The sequence below is a fragment of the Gadus chalcogrammus genome, chromosome 22 (assembly GCF_026213295.1).
Source record: "Gadus chalcogrammus isolate NIFS_2021 chromosome 22, NIFS_Gcha_1.0, whole genome shotgun sequence".
In the NCBI taxonomy this organism is placed as follows: domain Eukaryota; kingdom Metazoa; phylum Chordata; class Actinopteri; order Gadiformes; family Gadidae; genus Gadus; species Gadus chalcogrammus.
The window spans coordinates 14,167,328-14,187,691 of NC_079433.1; the positions used below are offsets into that span (position 1 = coordinate 14,167,328).

At 47.0% G+C, this 20,364-nt stretch overlaps 2 protein-coding genes across 2 annotated transcripts; both read left to right on the plus strand.

The window, feature by feature from the left end:
- The first annotated feature begins 407 nt into the window (after positions 1-407).
- LOC130376295 (progranulin-like) lies at positions 408-3,613 on the plus strand. Its single transcript, XM_056583513.1, has 6 exons — positions 408-500; positions 926-1,084; positions 1,286-1,618; positions 2,809-2,895; positions 3,028-3,150; positions 3,322-3,613. Exons 2-6 carry the CDS (start codon positions 926-928, stop codon positions 3,325-3,327), a joined length of 708 nt encoding a protein of 235 aa, XP_056439488.1. The 5' UTR covers positions 408-500; the 3' UTR covers positions 3,328-3,613.
- A 1,636-nt stretch (positions 3,614-5,249) lies between these two features.
- si:ch211-10d23.5 (uncharacterized protein LOC556599 homolog) lies at positions 5,250-10,247 on the plus strand. Its single transcript, XM_056582833.1, has 7 exons — positions 5,250-5,548; positions 6,111-6,203; positions 6,462-6,614; positions 6,733-6,858; positions 7,559-7,591; positions 7,879-8,058; positions 8,856-10,247. Exons 1-7 carry the CDS (start codon positions 5,347-5,349, stop codon positions 9,563-9,565), a joined length of 1,497 nt encoding a protein of 498 aa, XP_056438808.1. The 5' UTR covers positions 5,250-5,346; the 3' UTR covers positions 9,566-10,247.
- Positions 10,248-20,364: the final 10,117 nt, after the last annotated feature.

Consider the following 20,364-nt stretch of genomic DNA (forward strand, 5'->3'; position numbering starts at 1 on the left):
TAAATTCAGATGCATCTTTTTCCCCTTGGACTTGTGCTCTAACAATGTTTACTTTTCCCACAATTTCATAGAAAAGTCAAACGTCCACAGTCTCAACCCATTTTGCCTAAATGACCATTTTGTCATTGTATAACTACCATACGGCTATCAATAGGTTGATACCATAAACATTGCAAATTTTCCGATCTAAACTCTTTAAGAAAGCCCTTAATTCTCTTGTGAAATGTGTGCTTGGGAGTTTTCTTGATGTATGCTTATCAATAGACATTTTCACCATGTGAATAAGGCTTTATATAGGCTTTATATTTAATTAAATGGCCATAAACTGACTTGCCATATCGATAACCCTTAATTAACAGCAACCAAAAGGGGGGAGGACAGTATTTCTTACTTCCTCATTATAAGTTGGCATATAAATAGTTGTGCTATTCTAAGTGAACTGAATAAATGTGATGCACTGCATCTGATAGGAAGAGATCCAACCACTGCAGGCTGAAAAGGTAAGTGATACCACACATTTGGTAAATAGGTGTTTTTCAAGATTCAAACCATTGTAATGCCATTTGCACAGGTAAAGGAAAGGTAAAAAGTGTGATAGGAAATAGGAAAATCCGCTGCACATTTTCAAAAAACACTGAATTATATTTATTTGATATACACACAGAATTATTGCAACATGAATTATAATGAGTTATTGCAAACAACAATGGGACAAAGGTAGAGAAATAGACAGAGATAAAGGTAGTGATGGGGGTGAGTAGTTTTCCTTTATTTTGCGTGGTGAGGGTTTGTAACAATGGGAAAGCACCACAACGTAAGCAGTCCCCAACACAATTGACCAACCCTCACCCAATCCCTGACCTGCTTACCAAATACATAGCTTTCTGATCCACATTTTTGATCGGACCAACTGTTCTTGCTCCAGATGTGGTGTTACAGTTTGTTGGTCCTAGTGGGCGTGGCCGTGGGGTGGAGTGTCCAGGTCTCCTGCTACGTCGTCTGTCCGGATGGATCGCTTTGCGCAAATGACAACACCTGCTGCAAGAACTTTTTCGGTGGATACGGCTGCTGCCCTTTCGCACAGGTGTGTGTCTGCTTATGTTCATTCTGTCACACATTTCCATCCAAAGCGCCTTATGGTGAACAGTTTGGAGATGCCAAACCGTGTCTTTTAACAAGCTTTTAACTGTTAGGCCGCTTGCTCAAGGGGACAGACCTTGGAACCAGGGAACCAGGGAATTAACTAGACCCTGCTCCTTCCCCCCTGTGCATCCCTCTCTCCCAGGCGGTGTGCTGCTCCGACATGATGCAATGCTGTCCAAACGGCTGGGATTGTCACGTCAGCACCCAGACGTGTACGAAGGAGGGCCATCCACTGCTCCGCTTACCCATGAGGCAGAAGGTGATCGCTGGGGGACCGGGCGGCTCCCTCTCTACCCTTCCCACCCTTCCCCTCTCACGCCTCCAGGGGCAGCGGGCTGTTCTGGGTCAGGGAGGAGCTGAAGGCCCGGGGGGTCGGCAGGTCGACTGCGCAGAGGAAGACGACGGCTCCTGCCCCTCGGGCACGGAGTGCTGCAGAGGGGCCGACGGTGGCTGGCTCTGCTGCCCCGTATCCGCTGTGAGTGCAACTGATAAATAAAAATATATTTTTAGGACATGTCGGCCAGCAACATTTTTGTGAGTAGTTACATGGACCTATAAAGAAAGTAGTAGTAGTAGTAGGATAGAATACAAAGTTAACAAAGGTGAGTGGGAGTGACCAACGGGGAGAGTTTGGGATCAGCGGGAGAGGCCGAGTTAAACTGCAATACACTGTGTGAAGTGGATATGTCTGCAAGTTGAGAAGCAAGGCTGCAAGACAGTTAAAGGAATCTACACAACAAAGTCAGTCGATTGGCATGGCCTAAAGTATCAGACTTCCTGGCTACAGTGGCAATGCAAATTCCATCGATCTTAACAGCTCTCAGAGCTCAGTCAGAAAGAGGAAGGGAGATATATCTAGGTCCTAAGAGAATGTATGTAATTAATTTTAATGCGAATAGCAACTATATGAAAAAAGTTAATATAATTGTATTTTATAGTTATGATTGATATTTCCACGACAGAAACTTTATTTAGCCTATTAGTGTATTGAGGAATTGTTTTACTAGCCTGGTCCTACCAGTGCAGACTCTCGTACTTCTTTCATTGCACAGAGTCTGGACCTACTCAATTGACAAACGTTAACTCACTTTAAGGCGGGTGTCTGTTGAAGTTTAAAACTATTTGATTTGCCCAGTGCCACTTAGGATCTGCAATAACCAATCGCTAGCTTTTGGCAGGGAATCACGTTGAGCGCAGGCTGTAAACAAACCAAACACCGTGCGTGAAGATGATCGTCAACGAGTGAACGAGAGCTCACTTTAACTTCATTGTTCTCAGCCACTCCCTCTATTCGCTGATTGGACATAGAAAACCCAATAACATACCGCAGACCATAGCCGCAGACCCAGACGTAGTACTGAAGGGAAATTAAAATTGAGAAGAAGGAGGCGGGCTTTTGTTTTACTCTATAATAGGGAGATTTAAATGAGGAACGAACTGTGGAACAGGTGAACCTTTGTCGCTAGTTTAGGGACTATGTATTATTTTTTAACCATTATTTCTGTGCCATTGCTGTGTTTAATTAATTAGAGTTAGATATCTTGATGCATATATCTTTGAACATTTGAAAGTGAAAATCAAATATTTCAATGTGCACGTTTCAGTGTTTCTTTAGTTTTGTTGTCCTGCTGCTAAACCCCTTTCCCAAACCCTCCCTGTGCCCAGCAGGACCTCGGGGAGGCTCTCAGCCCCAGAGGGTCCGCCGTACACCCGGCCACTAAGGCATGGAACAGGATCCTCGGGCTCAGAGAGGTAAGCTGGCTGTCCTGTCTTGATCAGAAAGGAAGGACGGAATGACAGAAGCAAGGAGAAAACAAAACAACATCACAAAGAACGTCTCTTTGGAGTGATTTGATGTCGATTTATTTCTCCTGTTTTTATTAGAACGAGATGGAAGGGTCCGATGGCATGGGAGGGGTGTACTGTGATGCGGTATCCTACTGCCCATCGGGGACCTCCTGCTGTCAGGGCGCTGCACATGGCTGGAGCTGCTGCCCTGACCACATGGTAACCATCACCACTCTCTCTTAGGCTATATAGCAGTAGTTAAACCTAGCTATTAATACATACGGAGCACACCACAAGTTATGCGGTTGTGAAAGGAACAAGTTATGAATTGAAAGCACTACTTCTGATGACTATTTTGAAAGTGACCCATTGTTGATTTTGTTGTTGCAGGGCTAGTGTTGTTCTGACGGGGTTCACTGCTGTGATTGTGGCTATGCCTGTGACCCCTCGAACCTGAGATGCAGGAAGGGATTCGCTGACGTCCCTTCAGGAGCAAAGAAGGATGCTAGACCATACTGAGACACAAAAGCACATATTCTCAGCTTCATGTATGCAGTCTTAAATTCAAATACCAAACCATATAGGAAAAGCCTTATTCTTAAATGTTCTGTGAGATTAATTGTTCCTTATTTGATAGACAATTGTTCAATAAACTGGCATTCTAAAATCAAAATATTGTCCTGAGAATCACTTATGCCAAGTGGGTTGGCAAATTATTTTGATTTCCTCATCTCTGTGTAATGGTGGTGGAGGTGGTAGAAAAGAAAAGGTGAGATGACTGCTGATGAAAACTCCTTATAGAATCTGTAATTTTGCACTTGTGAATTTATAATAGTTAAGACCATTTAAATCACAACTTTTGAAAGATGGCTTAACACACACTCATTCTTAAAGTACTGGTACAATGCTTTATAAACCCTGGCCTTCACGAGTAGCCTGATATCAGACTACTCTCCGTGATTTTCTTGAGACTAAGCTTGTTTTGACTGAGCCTAATGACCCGTGAGGATATTGAAATTCCCTTGTTGCAACATTGTGTGGTTTTGTGGCCTCGCCTCCAGGTTGAGGCCAAGAAGAAAAAGAGAAGAGATAACAACATTCAATAGGCATTTGGGAACTGAGGAACCCAAATGGTTGAAGCTTTGTAGGTGGAATTCTTTCCCATTCTTGCTTGATGAACAACTTCAGTTGCTCAACAGTCCGGGGTCTCCGTAGTCGTATTTTGCGCTTCATAATGCGCCACACATTTTCAATGGGAGACGGGTCTGGACTACAGGAAGGCCAGTCTAGTACCCGCACTCTTCTATTATGAAGCCATGCTGTATTTGGCTTGGCAGCATATGTTGCTCCAAAACCTGTATGTACCTTTCAGCATTAATGCTGCCCTCACAGATGTGCAAGTTACCCATGCCGTGGGCCCTAACACACCCCCATACCATCACAGATGCTGTGTTTTGAACTTTGCGCTGATAACAATCTGGATGATCCTGTTCCTCTTTGGCCCGGAGGACCCAACATCCATAATTTCCAAAACAATATGAATGTGGACTCGTCAGACCACAGCACACTTTACCACTTCCACTTTGCATGAGTCCATCTCAGATGAGCTCTGGCCCAGAGATGCCTGCGGCGTTTCTTGGTGTTGTTGAAATATGGCTTTTGCTTTGCATGGTAGACTTTTAACTTCCACCTCTTGATTTAGCGACAAACTATGTTGACTGATAATGGTTTTCTGAAGTGTATTCAAAAAGATTTGCAAATCATTGTATTCTGTTTTTATTTGTATCTGTTTTACACAACGTACCAACTTCATTGGAATTGGGGTTGTACATGAAACGGAACGCAACACAACATCACAACTCGGTTTAGTCATTTTGAATATCATGTGTGCAGAAATCAAAGAAGAAGAGGGGGAAGAAGCACAAGAAGCACAGGGCACGACTAGGACCCGCGGCCTCATCGCTGGGACCTCACTCACTATGGACGCCATCCTCCTCGACTACAAGTCCCATCCCTCTGACCGTGGCTATTCCCATGGAAGGACGCCCTTTGAAAGATTTATATACATTTTCAATGCAACTTCAAAATCAAAGAAATCACATCACAGTGTTTCGATCTTCCACAAGTACAAAACAATAATGGAATACCAATAAAGGTATCAACATGAAATAAACCATTAACAATCATAAAAAGGCATAGATATACACACAGTTTACAAAGCAATGAGCCTCCCCCTGCCTATCAACCTTATTCTCAAGGGTCATGAACCCACGACAGTCTCGCTCCTCCAGTCCTGAAGGTGGCGACAGAGCTGGCATGGTAAACCCTCTCTTATTTGCTTGTTTTCCTACACCAGTTGTTTGGCATTCTAGATATTCGGTGTGAACCTGAACGTTTGGTGAAGGTTGGGAAGAAATGTATCCTTCAAACATGTCTAAAATTGACGAGATCAGGGTATATGTTAACGAACGACTGCGCTCAGCCGCGGTGGAGATCCTAGGTGTGATCGAGAAGACGATAACGGACTATGAGGACCAGGCGTCGCATCTGAAGCGAGAGGCGGACCGTCAACGCAACCTCCTGGATATTGTTTTGAGACCAAAGTTGCCAGAAAATGGTTTGTAATAAACCACTCTATTGTCCAGGGAAGTGTTATATTTCAAGGTTTACGATATACTATCTCTTTACGTACGCTCCGAGACGTAATGCAGCATGAATGAATCACTCCCTGCTAATGTTTATTTCGGCATATCCGAATATGGATGCTGTTTTTATTTTGTAAACTGTTAGAGCGAGCATTTGTCAAACTTAACGTTACAATCTTTTGTAAACTGTGGACAACATGTCATCAAGACCCCCCTCCCCGTGTTTTTATTGTGTTATTATTGTGTCAAATGATAGCATTGTTTTCTCATTTAAAGATGTCTTATGCTGGATATTCAACAGAGAGATAAGTCTGCTAGTATATTTAAGGTCATGATTAGTGATCAAAGTGGGTATGATTCAGTTTAGAATTGACATTTTATATATATACTTTATTTGAGACTAGTCTTAGAAGTTGTCCATAGCAGATAATAAACAAACAACAAGGGTTTGATGCAGGTTACTCACAAGTGGACAAGGTAAGAAGTTCCCAGTGCAAGGAAGGACTGCAAGGCTCTGTTCCCATTCCCTTCCAGTTCCCTTCCAGCCCGCTGCCACCAACGCACAACAACCAGAACCTGGATTCATGTGTCAGCCTCTCCCAGTCCGAAACCCCAGCGGATCCAGTGGTACGGTATATGGCCTGTTTTTGCCTCTTTTCAGTCTTTCCCCATACAATAAAGCATAGGATTTGATAGTCTTTTTACATCAAAACATAGGCTTTGATGTATGTTTCACTTAATATACCTAGTTGGTAAACCAATGTTGTTGTGGACCAAAGCCATGAGTTCATATATTTCTGGTATAAAATGATATTAGCATTCAATTGATCTATTTGTTCAATTCTTTTTCGGAATCAATTTCTTTGCATTTTTTTCTTCTTTCAGAGCCCCTATGTGCGTTTACGTCACGCGAAGAGTTCCTGAAGTTTGCTTCTGTGGGCCACTGTCCATACTGCTGCAAGGCCACAGAAGCCAGTGAGATCCATCTGATCAAGAGGCACTATTTATTTGCCATTCATTACACTGACGAAGACGTTGGTAGGTTTCAGCTGACAGTAAAATAACTATTTATTATATTGTCTCTTTAAATGAATCTGTCTATATTGTCATGGGGAGTCGTGTAACATTATACTGTGTTATTCTTTGAATCGTTCAGAAAGGTTCACTGTGCCGTGTACCTGTAAGGAGAGGATTAAGGGACGGAGTCACTGGCACTGTCCAGATTGTGGAAAGACCATTTATCGAAAGAACAACTTTGAGATGCATCTCTCTAAACAACATGGTACGTTACTACGTTTACTTATCTTCTGTGGTTTTGATGTTTGTTGAATTGTACACACCTTGTTACGACCCTCAAGTCTGGGGTACAGAACATTTAGCCTACTCAAACAGTACAGACGCACACATTTCACAAGTAAACAAAGGGTTTATTGCAACAAAAAACACATAAAGCTCCCATAAAGGTCAAGGAAGCTGTATATCATCAGGGTGAGCCTGGGCCAAAATAATAAACAAAACAGAATTACCTTACAAAATAGTCTAATAGCTCCAAACAGATAAAATTGGTAAGCCTAGCTCCCTAGCTCAACAAAAACAGGAAACATTTGGGAACCAAATGGAAGGCCACTCACTCCTACCAGCTCCCTATAGGGACTACACTTAAACCTTTAACACATAAGGCCAAACTATGGCAAGGGTAGAAGCACCTACTGAATCGGAATACGAGACACGAGTGCCTTTGTGATCATGCACCAGCTTGATGGAGCATCAGAGAGGAGGAGGCCTTTGAGCAGGCGGCTTGGGTAGCCTCCACCAATCAAACATGCTGGACTCCAGGACAGCCGTATTTGTGGTCCTAAAATTAAGGACGGGGAGAGAAAAACAGCAATGGGGTAAAACCAAAACCCCACAAATACATAGGAACGTAACACATACTGTCATGACTCTTGACTCTAAATGTGTATTTTTGTTGTTCCTGACAGGTCATCTGTTACTGCAGCAAAGCCAAGATCCAGGTGAGTTGTTTTAATATTGTAAAATTAATGAATTTCAGTTGGACAACAGTGTTCACATTTCAAGTTCAACAGCATTATGCGTTTGAGCCCAAATATTAGACCATCCGCAAGGAAAAAAGTATATTGTCATACGTTTTATTTTGAGTTGAATCTCATGAGGAAACAATAGCATCCCTCCCAGAGTCACTGAGCTTTCGTGTTTGAACCTCCTAATGAAACATGTTCAGTGGAGAGGCTAGTGGTCGGCGACCGCTGGATGACCCTTCTTCCTCCTCCCGGCTGTGTAGAGGCGTTCCAGGCCTTCGCCCCGTTTGGAGAGGAGGACGGCCCCCCGGAGGAGTGGCTCTGGCCCGGGTTCAACAGCCTGGACCAGGAGGGGGGCGAGGAGGAGCCCCCCGCGCCGCCCCGCATCAAGGAGGAGCAGGAGCCGCTGTGGATCGGCCTGGAGGGGGGCCGCGAGCTCACAGGTGCCCCCCGCAAGTGTGCCGCCCTGTGTGACCCGGGGCTCATCCCTGAAATAACCATGCACATTAAACGAGGGGGGGTCGGCTTAGCTCAGGAGGTAGAGCGGTTGTCTTGCCACGGCAAGATCCCCAGCTCCTCCTAGCTGAGTGTCGATGTGTCCCTGAGCAAGACACTGAACCCTAACTGCTCCTGACGAGCTGGCTGTCGCCTTGCATGGTTGACTCTGCCGGTGTGTCAATGTCGGTGTGTCAATGTGTGTATTGAACGATGTAAGTCGCTTTGGATAAAAGCGTCTGCTAAATGCCCTACTTGTAATTGTAAAAGGAGATGAGGTTAAAACCACACACAGGGATGGCAATCTGAATATTGGCTATATATATATATATATATATATATATATATATATATATATACATATACATCAGGGGGGTTCCCCGGTGTCCTGGCCCAAACAGACTCATTCAATCCGGCCCCCTAATCATCCTCCTGTATAGTTGGCTGACTCACTAATTCCCTCACTCTCCACTCCAAGCTGGTGTGTGGTGAGCGTTCTGCCGCAGATTGGCTGCCGTGCATCACCCAAGTGGGTGCTACACACTGGTGGTGGTTAGTGAGGTCCGCCCTTCTCTGTAAAGCGTCTTTGAGTGTCTAGAAAAGCGCTGTATGAATTCAATCCATTATTATCAAGATAAATGTAGACAGAAAAAGAAGACTGAAAAATCTAAAAATAGGATTGACATGATTTAGCGGAAATGTGGTCCGCTTGTAACCACATCTCCTCTCTCTCTGCCGTCTCCAGTGCCTCCTGCATGGCCCTGCAGAACACCCCAAGAGGAGCTGGAGAAGCTCCAGGTCAAGAAGGAGGAAGAGGAGCGGAACGAGTGGGGCTGTGAAGAGGAGGCGGGAGGGCTACCCCGCGGTCCGCACGACTCCATGGCGACGGTCGGCCTCGTTAAGGCCTTCCATCCGGACCTCGCTCTGACCTCCTCCTCCTCCACCAGCTTTGGAAACACCCAGAGTGAGGTGGAGAGCGGGCAGAGGGAAGCCTTCGCCACCACGTCCTCCATGCTGCCCCAAGTGGACGCACACCTGGGAGGAGGATCCACTGGGATGATGGAGCTAGCCCACGCCTGGCCGCAGCCCCACGACGACTGTTCCCTAGGCAACTACAAAGACCCAACGGGGGGCCAGAGAGAGGGGGGCGGGGAATGGTTGGGGGTAAAGACGCCGCGGCCCAAGAGGTCGAGGCACGGGAAAACCAACGGTTCTCACGCCGGGTTCAGGTGGAGGAGGCCGGGGAGGTTCTCCCCTTTCCAGAGCCCCAGAGGCCCCCATCGATGTAAACTGTGTGGGAAGGCCTTCTACTGCGTCTTGACCCTGCTGAAGCACGCACAGACACACGCGCAGGACGCGGGATGTGTGTGCGTGGTGTGTGGAAAACATTCAGAGTCCAAGGAGGGCTTGCTCCAACACCTACAAACTCACAAAGAGAACTTCAAGACATTTTAGTTTAGGTGATTGCTTTCTGACGATGAAAGAGGAGGCAAGTTTGGTAGTCTTGGTGTTCAAAACAGATATTTATGCAGATGAATTAGCTAAACTATGATTTAGTATAGGTTATATTCTATGGGTTTGATTACAACGTTGATCAGGTATCGGTGGTGTTGAACAAGTTTGAGCATTGATTCAGTATAATAGTTAAGCACATATAAAATACAGTCTTTGTAGAACACAACATACTCTTGAAAACAGTAAACTCCGCTCCATTATATCATCCAATCACAGCTTTTTAAAACTGGATCATACTGGAAACTGCTGTGAGTTCCTACTTGCTAACAAAGATTTCAACAGTTTCTTGCAATTATTTTTTTATAAGCATGTGCTGATAAATTAAAAAGTACTTTCCAAATGTGTTTGATTACCTCAGTGACATTAATAGACAAATCCTTTTTATACCATTGGTCTAATTTCAAAATGAATTGTTTTCAGAATACTTACTCTAACTGCAATTAATAAAATTGGTAAAACACAATATTACTTCTGTAAATAATTCTAATTATTTATAGCAGTCCGCCCCAGTTCAAATGCAGCGGAGGCGGCTCTCGAGAATCAACTACTCGTAATATTAATGTCATGACTTTGTTGAATTTATTCTCCAAAAGATGCAACATTCAGATATGGGTCATAATAATCATAACTTACATTTATATAGCAACTTTCAAGGTGCCCAAGGTCGCTTGAATAATCTTTTTAGTTTGTCATGGTAGGTTGGTATGGCCGGATGAATATATATTTGTGTATTTATGTTAGTTAAGTTATGTAGCAGATGGTATAGCGAGGAGCCAGCTCCTCCCTGCTGTTCAATGTGAGATATCCCCGACCTACACGTGTGTTTACGAACAGAGCAGATCAGAGCATCGTCGTTTCGGTGAGACGGCTCGTTGTTAGTTTCCTCCTTCCCCAGCAGGGGGTGCACTCGCGCCACAGCTCCTCTCCAAAGGCCTGAGGGGCCGCGGCCCGGTGGTGCCTTGTGGCCCCAGGGGGGCCCCACTGCTGAACCCGCCATGCAGTGGACTGCTTGAGCAGAACCTGGTTCTGCTCTTCACAGAGACTGGCTTCTGGCTGACCCCTAAAGGGGCTCTCTGCTCCTTGACTAAAGTATGTTCGTAACAGTTATGAACTCATGCTTATGAAAATCAAGTGAGGGGACCTGTAATTTATGCATATAAAAAAAAACGTATACAAACGTATACAAATGTAAACAAAGCCATAATGTAAGTGAAAACATTGATGTTTTGTATTTGGACAGTGAGGTTCAAGTCACAGTGATCTACATGAAGAGCAGAGGACTTTGAACTATGGTCCACGATCAAAGACATATAAACTTAGTCAACTCAGGCTCCACTTTGGGCATTTTCAGTCTCATTCCAAATATTAGACTAAAGAGCTATGCCATTTCTTAAAGTGACCAATTACACAAAAGCTTTTGAGTATTACTTGGTCCATTTAATACAGGCACCTGTCAATCAAACATATGACTAATCAGAAGATTCCAAGTCGAAAATCTTTAATTCTTTGGGTTCTATGATGTCACAATGCATAGAGGGAGCTTATAGAACCTTTGGTGTGAGATCACTGGCTCTGAAGGATCCTGGGTTCAGTTGCTTGCCGACTCCTTGCCGTTCACACATCCACTGCCCTTTCGTCAGCGTTTGTTATTGATCGAGTGTTTACTACTGCTTTACTTTACCTTTTATCTTTATTCATCGTACAATCTGCACCAGGTAGGAGTTCTCTTTTGCTTCATTGTTACATTTCCACAAACCAAAACACATTTGACAACCTATAGAATGAGTAATATTTCAAAAGAGTGTGGGTAATAAAACCTGCTGCCACCAAAATTTCCGCAACAACATACAGGAGATGGAGAAGTGTTGGCTACAGTCCATCTCTATAGCCTTTGTTTACATGTTCCTATAGGGTTTAGTTTGTGTTAACCTTCAGCAGACCTGATCTAAACCGTGAAGTTTGACATTCACGGGTGTGCAGGTGTTGTTGTTGTTGGAGCTGGTTCCTTGTTGACCATGGACCCCGGGTCTCTGGGCTCCGGCCCAGGTTCCAGCCCGCATGGCCCAGATGTACAACGGGTTGAGTCCCTGACCGACACCCTGCCTTCGCCGGTGATCGATCAGAGCCACTCAGCGAAGCTTGTGGCTTCCCAGCTGCAGGTAAACATCAGCTTCTATCTTGTGTCCATGTCCCAACTCATTCCATATTCTTGTTGTCTTGTTTTTTTTTTTTATCAAGCTCTTCACGTTGCTATTGTTCTCGAAACAGGGTATTAATTAGATTTCCCCTCCCATTGTCAGCCTCAGCCGCGAGTCCTCCAGTCCAGGCTCTGGCTGAAGGCCCTGCACCTCCTCCTGGCCCTGAAGGGGCTCGTCTGCTCCTTCCCGTGGGTCCAGCAGGTGCTGCAGCTCCCGAGAAGCCTGTTGAGGAGCTTTGGATCAGCCACACAGGTGAACATTCAGATCTTCCCGTGCCATAGTCCTTGGCCAATGTCCATATGCGCTTGTTTTCATTGGACGGTACCGTGGGGGTGTTATTGCATTGATTGAGTGTGGGCTCTTGTTTGGAGGGACAAGTGGTGCTCCTGAAGTGGTACAGTCACATTTCAGTTCATGACAACATTGGGAATCCCAATCTTCATGCTTTCCTATGCTTGGTTGACTTGGATGAAATGACAAAGTCAGTAATATAGGGAGTACTACTATTCAATGAGGCTGTGAAGTCTGTTTTTTGAAGTGCACTTTTTGTGACCCAAACTAAAATGATGTCCTCTTTCTCTCTTGTGTGAAGGACCTGCTGGCTCTCCTGGCCTCCATCGCTCGTGGCTTTACTGAGGCAGCGTTGACCCTCCACAGGTCTCTCCGTGGGGCCTTCCCTCCGGGCACCACCTTCCCATGTGGGACTTCACCCAGGGAAGAGGACTCCACAGCGAGGACCTTCTTCTCTCGGCCCCCGCTGCGGGAGAAGCTGAGCCGTCACTCTGGTGAATGGGTTGGCAACAGCAGCAAGGGCGTCACTTTGTGTTGAAAAGTGGTGGGGACATGAGGGCTAAGATGAAGGGACCAAAACAAAGTGCTTTACCAACACTTTTAGAATAGTGTTGGTAAAAAACAATCCCTCTTTAGACACAATGTATCATACAGGGGATGGAGAAGTGTTGGCTACAGTCCATCTCTACAGCCTTTGTTTATATGTTCCTATAGGGTTTAGTTTGAGGTGGCCTTCAGCAGACATGATCTAATCCGTAACATTTGATTATCACGGGTGTGTAGGTGTTGTTGCTGGATCTGGTTCCTTGTTGACCATGGACCCCGGGTCTCTGGGCTCCGGCCCAGGTTCCAGCCCGCGTGGCCCAGATGTACAACGGGTTGAGTCCCTGACCGACACCCTGCCTTCGCCGGTGATCGATCACAGCCACTCAGCGAAGCTTGTGGCTTCCCAGCTGCAGGTAAACATCAGCTTCCATCTTGTGTCCATGTCCCAACTCATTCCCTACTCTTGTTGTCTTGTTGCTTTGGTCAAGCTCTTCACGTTGCTATTGTTCACGAAACAGAGTATAAATTTGATTTCCCCTCTCCAACTGTCAGCCTCAGCCGCGAGCCCTCCAGTCCGGGCTCTGGCTGAAGGCCCTGCACCTCCTCCTGGCCCTGAAGGGGCTCGTCTGCTCCTTCCCGTGGGTCCAGCAGGTGCTTCAGCTCCTGTTGAGGAGCTTTGGATCCGCCACACAGGTGAACATTCAGACCTTCTCTTGGCAAATGTCCATATGTGGTTGTTTTTATTGACGGTACCGTGATAACTGTGATGCAGTCACATTTCAGTTCATATCAACATTTTAAATCCCAATCTTCTAGCTAACTTTTGGTTGGTCTACTTGGATAAAATGACACAGGTAGTAATGTAATGAGCACTGCTACCAAAGGATGTAAAGCAGGTTTTACGCTGTGTATTTTTTATGACCCAAACTAAAATGATGTCCTCTTTCTCTCTTGTGTGAAGGACCTGCTGGCTCTCCTGGCCTCCATCGCCCGTTGCTTCACTGAGGCAGCGTTGACCCTCCACAGGTCTCTCCGTGGGGCCTTCCCTCCGGGCACCACCTTCCCATGTGGGACTTCACCCAGGGAAGAGGACTCCACAGCGAGGACCTTCTTCTCTCGGCCCCCGCTGCGGGAGAAGCTGAGCCGTCACTCTGGTGAATGGGTTGGCAACAGCAGCAAGGGCGTCACTTTGTGTTGAAAAGTGGTGGGGACATGAGGGCTAAGATGAAGGGACCAAAACAAAGTGCTTTACCAACACTTTTAGAATAGTGTTGGTAAAAAACAATCCCTCTTTAGACACAATGTATCACACAGGGGATGGAGAAGTGTTGGCTACAGTCCCTCTCTACAGCCTTTGTTTATATGTTCCTATAGGGTTTAGTTTGAGGTGGCCTTCAGCAGACCTGATCTAATCCGTAACATTTGATTATCACGTGTGTTTAGGTGTTGTTGTTGGAGCTGGTTCCTTGTTGACCATGGACCCCGGGTCTCCGGGCTCCGGCCCAGGTTCCAGCCCGCGTGGCCCAGATGTACAGCGGGTTGAGTCCCTGACCGACACCCTGCCTTCGCCGGTGATCGATCACAGCCACTCGGCGAAGCTTGTGGCTTCCCAGCTGCAGGTAAACATCAGCTTCCATCTTGTGTCCATGTCCCAACTCATTCCCTATTCTTGTTGTCTTGTTGCTTTGGTCAAGCTCTTTACGTTGCTATTGTTCACGAAACAGAGTATTAATTAGATTTCCCCTCTCCCATTGTCAGCCTCAGCCGCGAGCCCTCCAGTCCGGGCTCTGGCTGAAGGCCCTGCACCTCCTCCTGGCCCTGAAGGGGCTCGTCTGCTCCTTCCCGTGGGTCCAGCAGGTGCTTCAGCTCCTGTTGAGGAGCTTTGGATCCGCCACACAGGTGAACATTCAGACCTTCTCTTGGCAAATGTCCATATGTGGTTGTTTTTATTGACGGTACCGTGATAACTGTGATGCAGTCACATTTCAGTTCATATCAACATTTTAAATCCCAATCTTCTAGCTAACTTTTGGTTGGTCTACTTGGATAAAATGACACAGGTAGTAATGTAATGAGCACTGCTACCAAAGGATGTAAAGCAGGTTTTACGCTGTGTATTTTTTATGACCCAATGTAGAATGATGTCCTCTTTCTCTCTTGTGTGAAGGACCTGCTGGCTCTCCTGGCCTCCATCGCCCGTGGCTTCACTGAGGTAGCGTTGACCCTCCACAGGTCTCTCCGTGGGGCCTTCCCTCCGGGCACCACCTTCCCATGTGGGACTTCACCCAGGGAAGAGGACTCCACAGAGAGGACCTTCTTCTCTCGGCCCCCGCTGCGGGAGAAGCTGAGCCGTCACTCTGGTGAATGGGTTGGCAACAGCAGCAAGGGCGTCACTTTGTGTTGAAAAGTGGTGGGGACATGAGGGCTAAGATGAAGGGACCAAAACAAAGTGCTTTACCAACACTTTTAGAATAGTGTTGGTAAAAAACAATCCCTCTTTAGACACAATGTATCACACAGGGGATGGAGAAGTGTTGGCTACAGTCCCTCTCTACAGCCTTTGTTTATATGTTCCTATAGGGTTTAGTTTGAGGTGGCCTTCAGCAGACCTGATCTAAACTCTAATATTTGATTATCACGGCCGTGTAGGTGTTGTTCCTGGAGTTGGTTCCTTGTTGGGGAACATCGACCCCGGTTCTCCGAGCTCTGGCCCAGGTTCCTCCCCACATGACACGGATGAAGAATGGTTTGAGGCCCTGACCGACACCCTGTCTGTTCCGGTGATCATCCACAGCGTCTCACTGAAGCTTATGCTGTGCCAGCTGCTCCTGCAGGTAAACATCAGCTTCCATCGTGTGTCCATGTCCACACTCATTCCTTTATTCTTGTTGTTTTTTCTCCCTTGTCAAACACTCCCTTGTCAAACTGCTGTTTTCTCTAAAAAAGCGCTTTGTAAAAAGTTGGTTTTGCCCTCCCCCCATTGCCAGCTGGAGCCGCGAGCCCTTCGGACGGGGATCTCGCTGAAGGCCCAGTGCCTCCTCCGGGACCTGAAGGAGCTGCTCTGCTCCTTCCCGTGGGTCCAGGTGACGGAGGAGAAACAGGAGGCCAACACCTTCCGCCAGTCCACTGCTGTCTACCAGGTAGCCAACACAGAGGGACACCTTTCATATCTGTTCTATCTATTTAAAATATCAAAACAAAATGTATGTATGATGGCGGCCAAAATGCTTTAATTTATTTTTTGCAAAGTTTCCATCACCTGTTGGGCTGTACCATTGTTTTGTAATTTAGAAAGAATTTACAATAGTTTTCTATCTACTGAAGTTGTTGTGCTCCAAAACGTTGACTATCCATTCCTAAGACCCCTCTGTTGTAGCTACTCCGATTGTGACTGCGTGGTTGGATTGCTCCCAGCCTTCCTTGTGCTCCTCAATAGAAGCGCCTCCTAGCCCTGGCTGAACCCAATGTCACCGTCCTCTCCAGGTAACCCAGCGTGTGCTGGACAGTCTGGAGCGGACCCTGGGCCCCAGGTGTGTTCTGAGGGAAGCAGGGGCCTTCTCCTCCCTGCTCCTCCAACACCACCTGCTCCACCTGGTGACTCTCAACACGGCCCGGCTGCTTCCAGACGAGGAGTCTGCTCGTCAGCAGAGACAGGTCTTTATTCATACATTAGATATTATTATCATGTTATCATCATTTAATAGTAAAGAGTGTTGAACTGATCCTTTCTAACGGCCTCTGAATCAGGTGGTGGCTGCCCCCCGCCCTCTCCCTCCACCCTTCTCCGTCAGCTCTGAGCTGGTGGAGGTCCTCCTGGTTCAGCTGGTGCTCACGCTGCACCCTGTGGACGCCTCTGGGGACCAGGCGCTGAGTCCCCGGGACCTCCAGGAGCTGTTGGACCATGTAAGAGGACCAAAGTACCCATCTCATCTACCCTAAGCTCAGTGGTTTGTAGAGGGTGATCATCTCATATGAAAACCTTAGAGTGTCCTGCGTGGGGTCAATGCAGACAGTTTTAAGATGATAGTTCCCGGTGCTATCATATTATATTTTCGTGAAGTACTATATGATTGCATGAGGTTCCTCTGTTGATCGTGCTGTTAACTATGAACTGAACCCTTCTCCAGTTGACCGCAGTCATCCATCGTATCCTGGACCACACCCCCGGGGTGGCTGTGGACAGTGGCTCTCCCCTTCCACTGTGCAACACCCGGCGGCCGGTGCTGCAGCTCCAGAGCACCCTGTTGAGGGAGTTTGAGTCGGCCACACAGGTGGACATTCATCCTCTCAATGCATTAGTCCTCGGCATTTGTGCAATTGCGTTTTTTTCTTCATGCACATTTCTGTTTATGAAAATTGACCAATCTTCTTGCTTGAAGTATACTTTTCCTTTCTTATTAGTTGACTGGTAGTAATGTTGTGAGTACTGCTACATAAGGCTGTAAAGCAGGTTTTTCGCTGGGCATTTTTTGTGACCCAAACTAAAATAATGTCTTCTTTCTCTCGTGTGTGAAGGAACTGCTTGCTCGGAGAGACCCAGCTCTCCTGGCCTCCATCGCCAATGGTGTCGCTGAGGCAGTGTTGACCATCTACAGGTCTCTCCGTGGGGCCTTCCCTCCGGGCACCACCTTCCCATGTGTGAGATCACCAAGGGAAGAGGACTCCACAGAGAGGACCTTCTTCTCTCGGCCCCCGCTGCGGGAGAAGCTGAGCCGTCACTCTGGTGAATGGGTTGGCCACAGCAGCAAGGGCGTCACTTTGTGTTGAAAAGTGGTGGGGACATGAGGGCTAAGATGAAGGGACCAAAACAAAGTGCTTTACCAACACTTTTAGAATAGTGTTGGTAAAAAACAATCCCTCTTTGGACACAATGTATCATACAGGGGATGGAGAAGTGTTGGCTACAGTCCATCTCTACAGCCTTTGTTTATATGTTCCTATAGGGTTTAGTTTGAGGTGGCCTTCAGCAGACCTGATCTAAACTCTAATATTTGATTATCACGGCCGTGTAGGTGTTGTTCCTGGAGTTGGTTCCTTGTTGGGGAACATCGACCCCGGTTCTCCGAGCTCCGGCCCAGGTTCCTCCCCACATGACACGGATGAAGAATGGTTTGAGGCCCTGACCAACACCCTGTCTGTTCCGGTGATCATCCACAGCGTCTCACTGAAGCTTATGCTGTGCCAGCTGCTCCTGCAGGTAAACATCAGCTTCCATCGTGTGTCCATGTCCACACTCATTCCTTTATTATTCTTGTTTTTTCTCCCTTGTCAAACACTCCCTTGTCAAACTGCTGTTTTCTCTAAAAAAGCGCTTTGTAAAAAGTTGGCTTTGCCCTCCCCCAATTGCCAGCTGGAACCGCGAGCCCTTCGGACGGGGATCTCGCTGAAGGCCCAGTGCCTCCTCCGGGACCTGAAGGAGCTGCTCTGCTCCTTCCCGTGGGTCCAGGTGACGGAGGAGAAACAGGAGGCCAACACCTTCCGCCAGTCCACCGCTGTCTACCAGGTAGCCAACACAGAGGGACACCTTTCATATCCGTTCTATCTATTTAAAATATCAAAACAAAATGTATGTATGATGGCGGCCAAAATGCTTTACTTTATTTTTTGCAAAGTTTCCATCACCTGTTGGGCTGTACCATTGTTTTGTAATTTAGAAAGAATTTACAATAGTTTTCTACCTACTGAAGTTGTTGTGCTCCAAAACGTTGACTATCCATTCCTAAGACCCCTCTGTTGTAGCTACTCCGATTGTGACTGCGTGGTTGGATTGCTCCCAGCCTTCCTTGTGCTCCTCAATAGAAGCGCCTCCTAGCCCTGGCTGAACCCAATGTCACCGTCCTCTCCAGGTAACCCAGCGCGTGCTGGACAGTCTGGAGCGGACCCTGGGCCCCAGGTGTGTTCTGAGGGAAGCAGGGGCCTTCTCCTCCCTGCTCCTCCAACACCACCTGCTCCACCTGGTGGCTCTCAACACGGCCCGGCTGCTTCCAGACGAGGAGTCTGCTCGTCAGCAGAGACAGGTCTTTATTCATACATTAGATATTATTATCATGTTATCATAATTTAATAGTAAAGAGTGTTGAACTGATCCTTTCTTTCGGCCTCTGAATCAGGTGGTGGCTGCCCCCCGCCCTCTCCCTCCACCCTTCTCCGTCAGCTCTGAGCTGGTGGAGGTCCTCCTGGTTCAGCTGGTGCTCACGCTGCACCCTGTGGACGCTTCTGGGGACCAGGCGCTGAGTCCCCGGGACCTCCAGGAGCTGTTGGACCATGTAAGAGGACCAAAGTACCCATCTCATCTACCCTAAGCTCAGTGGTTTGTAGAGGGTGATCATCTCATATGAAAACCTTAGAGTGTCCTGCGTGGGGTCAATGCAGACAGTTTTAAGATGATAGTTCCCGGTGCTATCATATTATATTTTCGTGAAGTACTATATGATTGCATGAGGTTCCTCTGTTGATCGTGCTGTTAACTATGAACTGAACCCTTCTCCAGTTGACCGCAGTCATCCATCGTATCCTGGACCACACCCCCGGGGTGGCTGTGGACAGTGGCTCTCCCCTTCCACTGTGCAACACCCGGCGGCCGGTGCTGCAGCTCCAGAGCACCCTGTTGAGGGAGTTTGAGTCAGCCACACAGGTGGACATTCATCCTCTCAATGCATTAGTCCTCGGCATTTGTGCAATTGCGTTTTTTTCTTCATGCACATTTCTGTTTATGAAAATTGACCAATCTTCTTGCTTGAAGTATACTTTTCCTTTCTTATTAGTTGACTGGTAGTAATGTTGTGAGTACTGCTACATAAGGCTGTAAAGCAGGTTTTTCGCTGGGCATTTTTTGTGACCCAAACTAAAATAATGTCTTCTTTCTCTCGTGTGTGAAGGAACTGCTTGCTCAGAGAGACCCAGCTCTCCTGGCCTCCATCGCCAATGGTGTCGCTGAGGCAGTGTTGAGCATCTACAGGTCTCTCCGTGGGGCCTTCCCTCCGGGCACCACCTTCCCATGTGTGACTTCACCAAGGGAAGAGGACTCCACAGAGAGGACCTCCTCCCTGACCTCTGTGGAGGACAGGGAGGAACAAGGGGATGGCCAGAGGAAAGCCCACAACCTCTGCCCTCTGGTCGAGGTCCCTCTGGTCGAGGTCCCTCTGGTCGAGGTCCCTCTGCTCGAGGTCCCTCTGGTCGAGGTCCCTCTGCTCGAGGTCCCTCTGCTCGAGGTCCCTCTGCTTCAGGTCCCTCTGGTCAAGGTCCCTCTGGTCGAGGTCCCTCTGCTTGAGGTCCATCTGGTCGAGGTGCCTCTGCTTGAGGTCCCTCTGCTCGAGGTCCCTCTGGTCGAGGTCCCTCTGGTTGAGGGACCCCCCATTTTCACGAAAGGGAAAAGAAAAACAGTGACCTGGAAGGATCCTCTGGAGAGTACGGAGCCGGTCGCTCCGTACTCTCAGAAGAAGAAGCGGAGGAAGAAGAAGTGGTACTCTCGCTTCAGAGGACTGTTCTGTTGTTGCAGTGGCCAGTCAGAATAAAAATAAAATTTATTTTTTAGTATATTTTAATGGTTGTTGATTCATGTATTTATTCCAACTATTGTGATTATGCTAAATATCTCCTGATATATGGTACCAAAGTATTTTCAGTATTGAAAATGCCTCCTTATTTTCAAAATAACTTAATATTATATAATATGTACAACTGATGTTGTTCCCAGTCATACGT

Bases quoted from the DNA above. Each gene is read 5' to 3' on its own strand.
- LOC130376295 (XM_056583513.1), top strand. From the start codon at position 926: ATGTGGTGTTACAGTTTGTTGGTCCTAGTGGGCGTGGCCGTGGGGTGG. The intron at 1,619-2,808 runs GTGAGTGCAACT...CCCTGTGCCCAG, and splicing joins TCTGCTGCCCCGTATCCGCT to CAGGACCTCGGGGAGGCTCT. The intron at 2,896-3,027 runs GTAAGCTGGCTG...TGTTTTTATTAG, and splicing joins GGATCCTCGGGCTCAGAGAG to AACGAGATGGAAGGGTCCGA.
- si:ch211-10d23.5 (XM_056582833.1), top strand. From the start codon at position 5,347: ATGTATCCTTCAAACATGTCTAAAATTGACGAGATCAGGGTATATGTT. The intron at 6,204-6,461 runs GTACGGTATATG...TTCTTCTTTCAG, and splicing joins AAACCCCAGCGGATCCAGTG to AGCCCCTATGTGCGTTTACG. The intron at 8,059-8,855 runs GTGCCCCCCGCA...TGCCGTCTCCAG, and splicing joins GGGGGGCCGCGAGCTCACAG to TGCCTCCTGCATGGCCCTGC.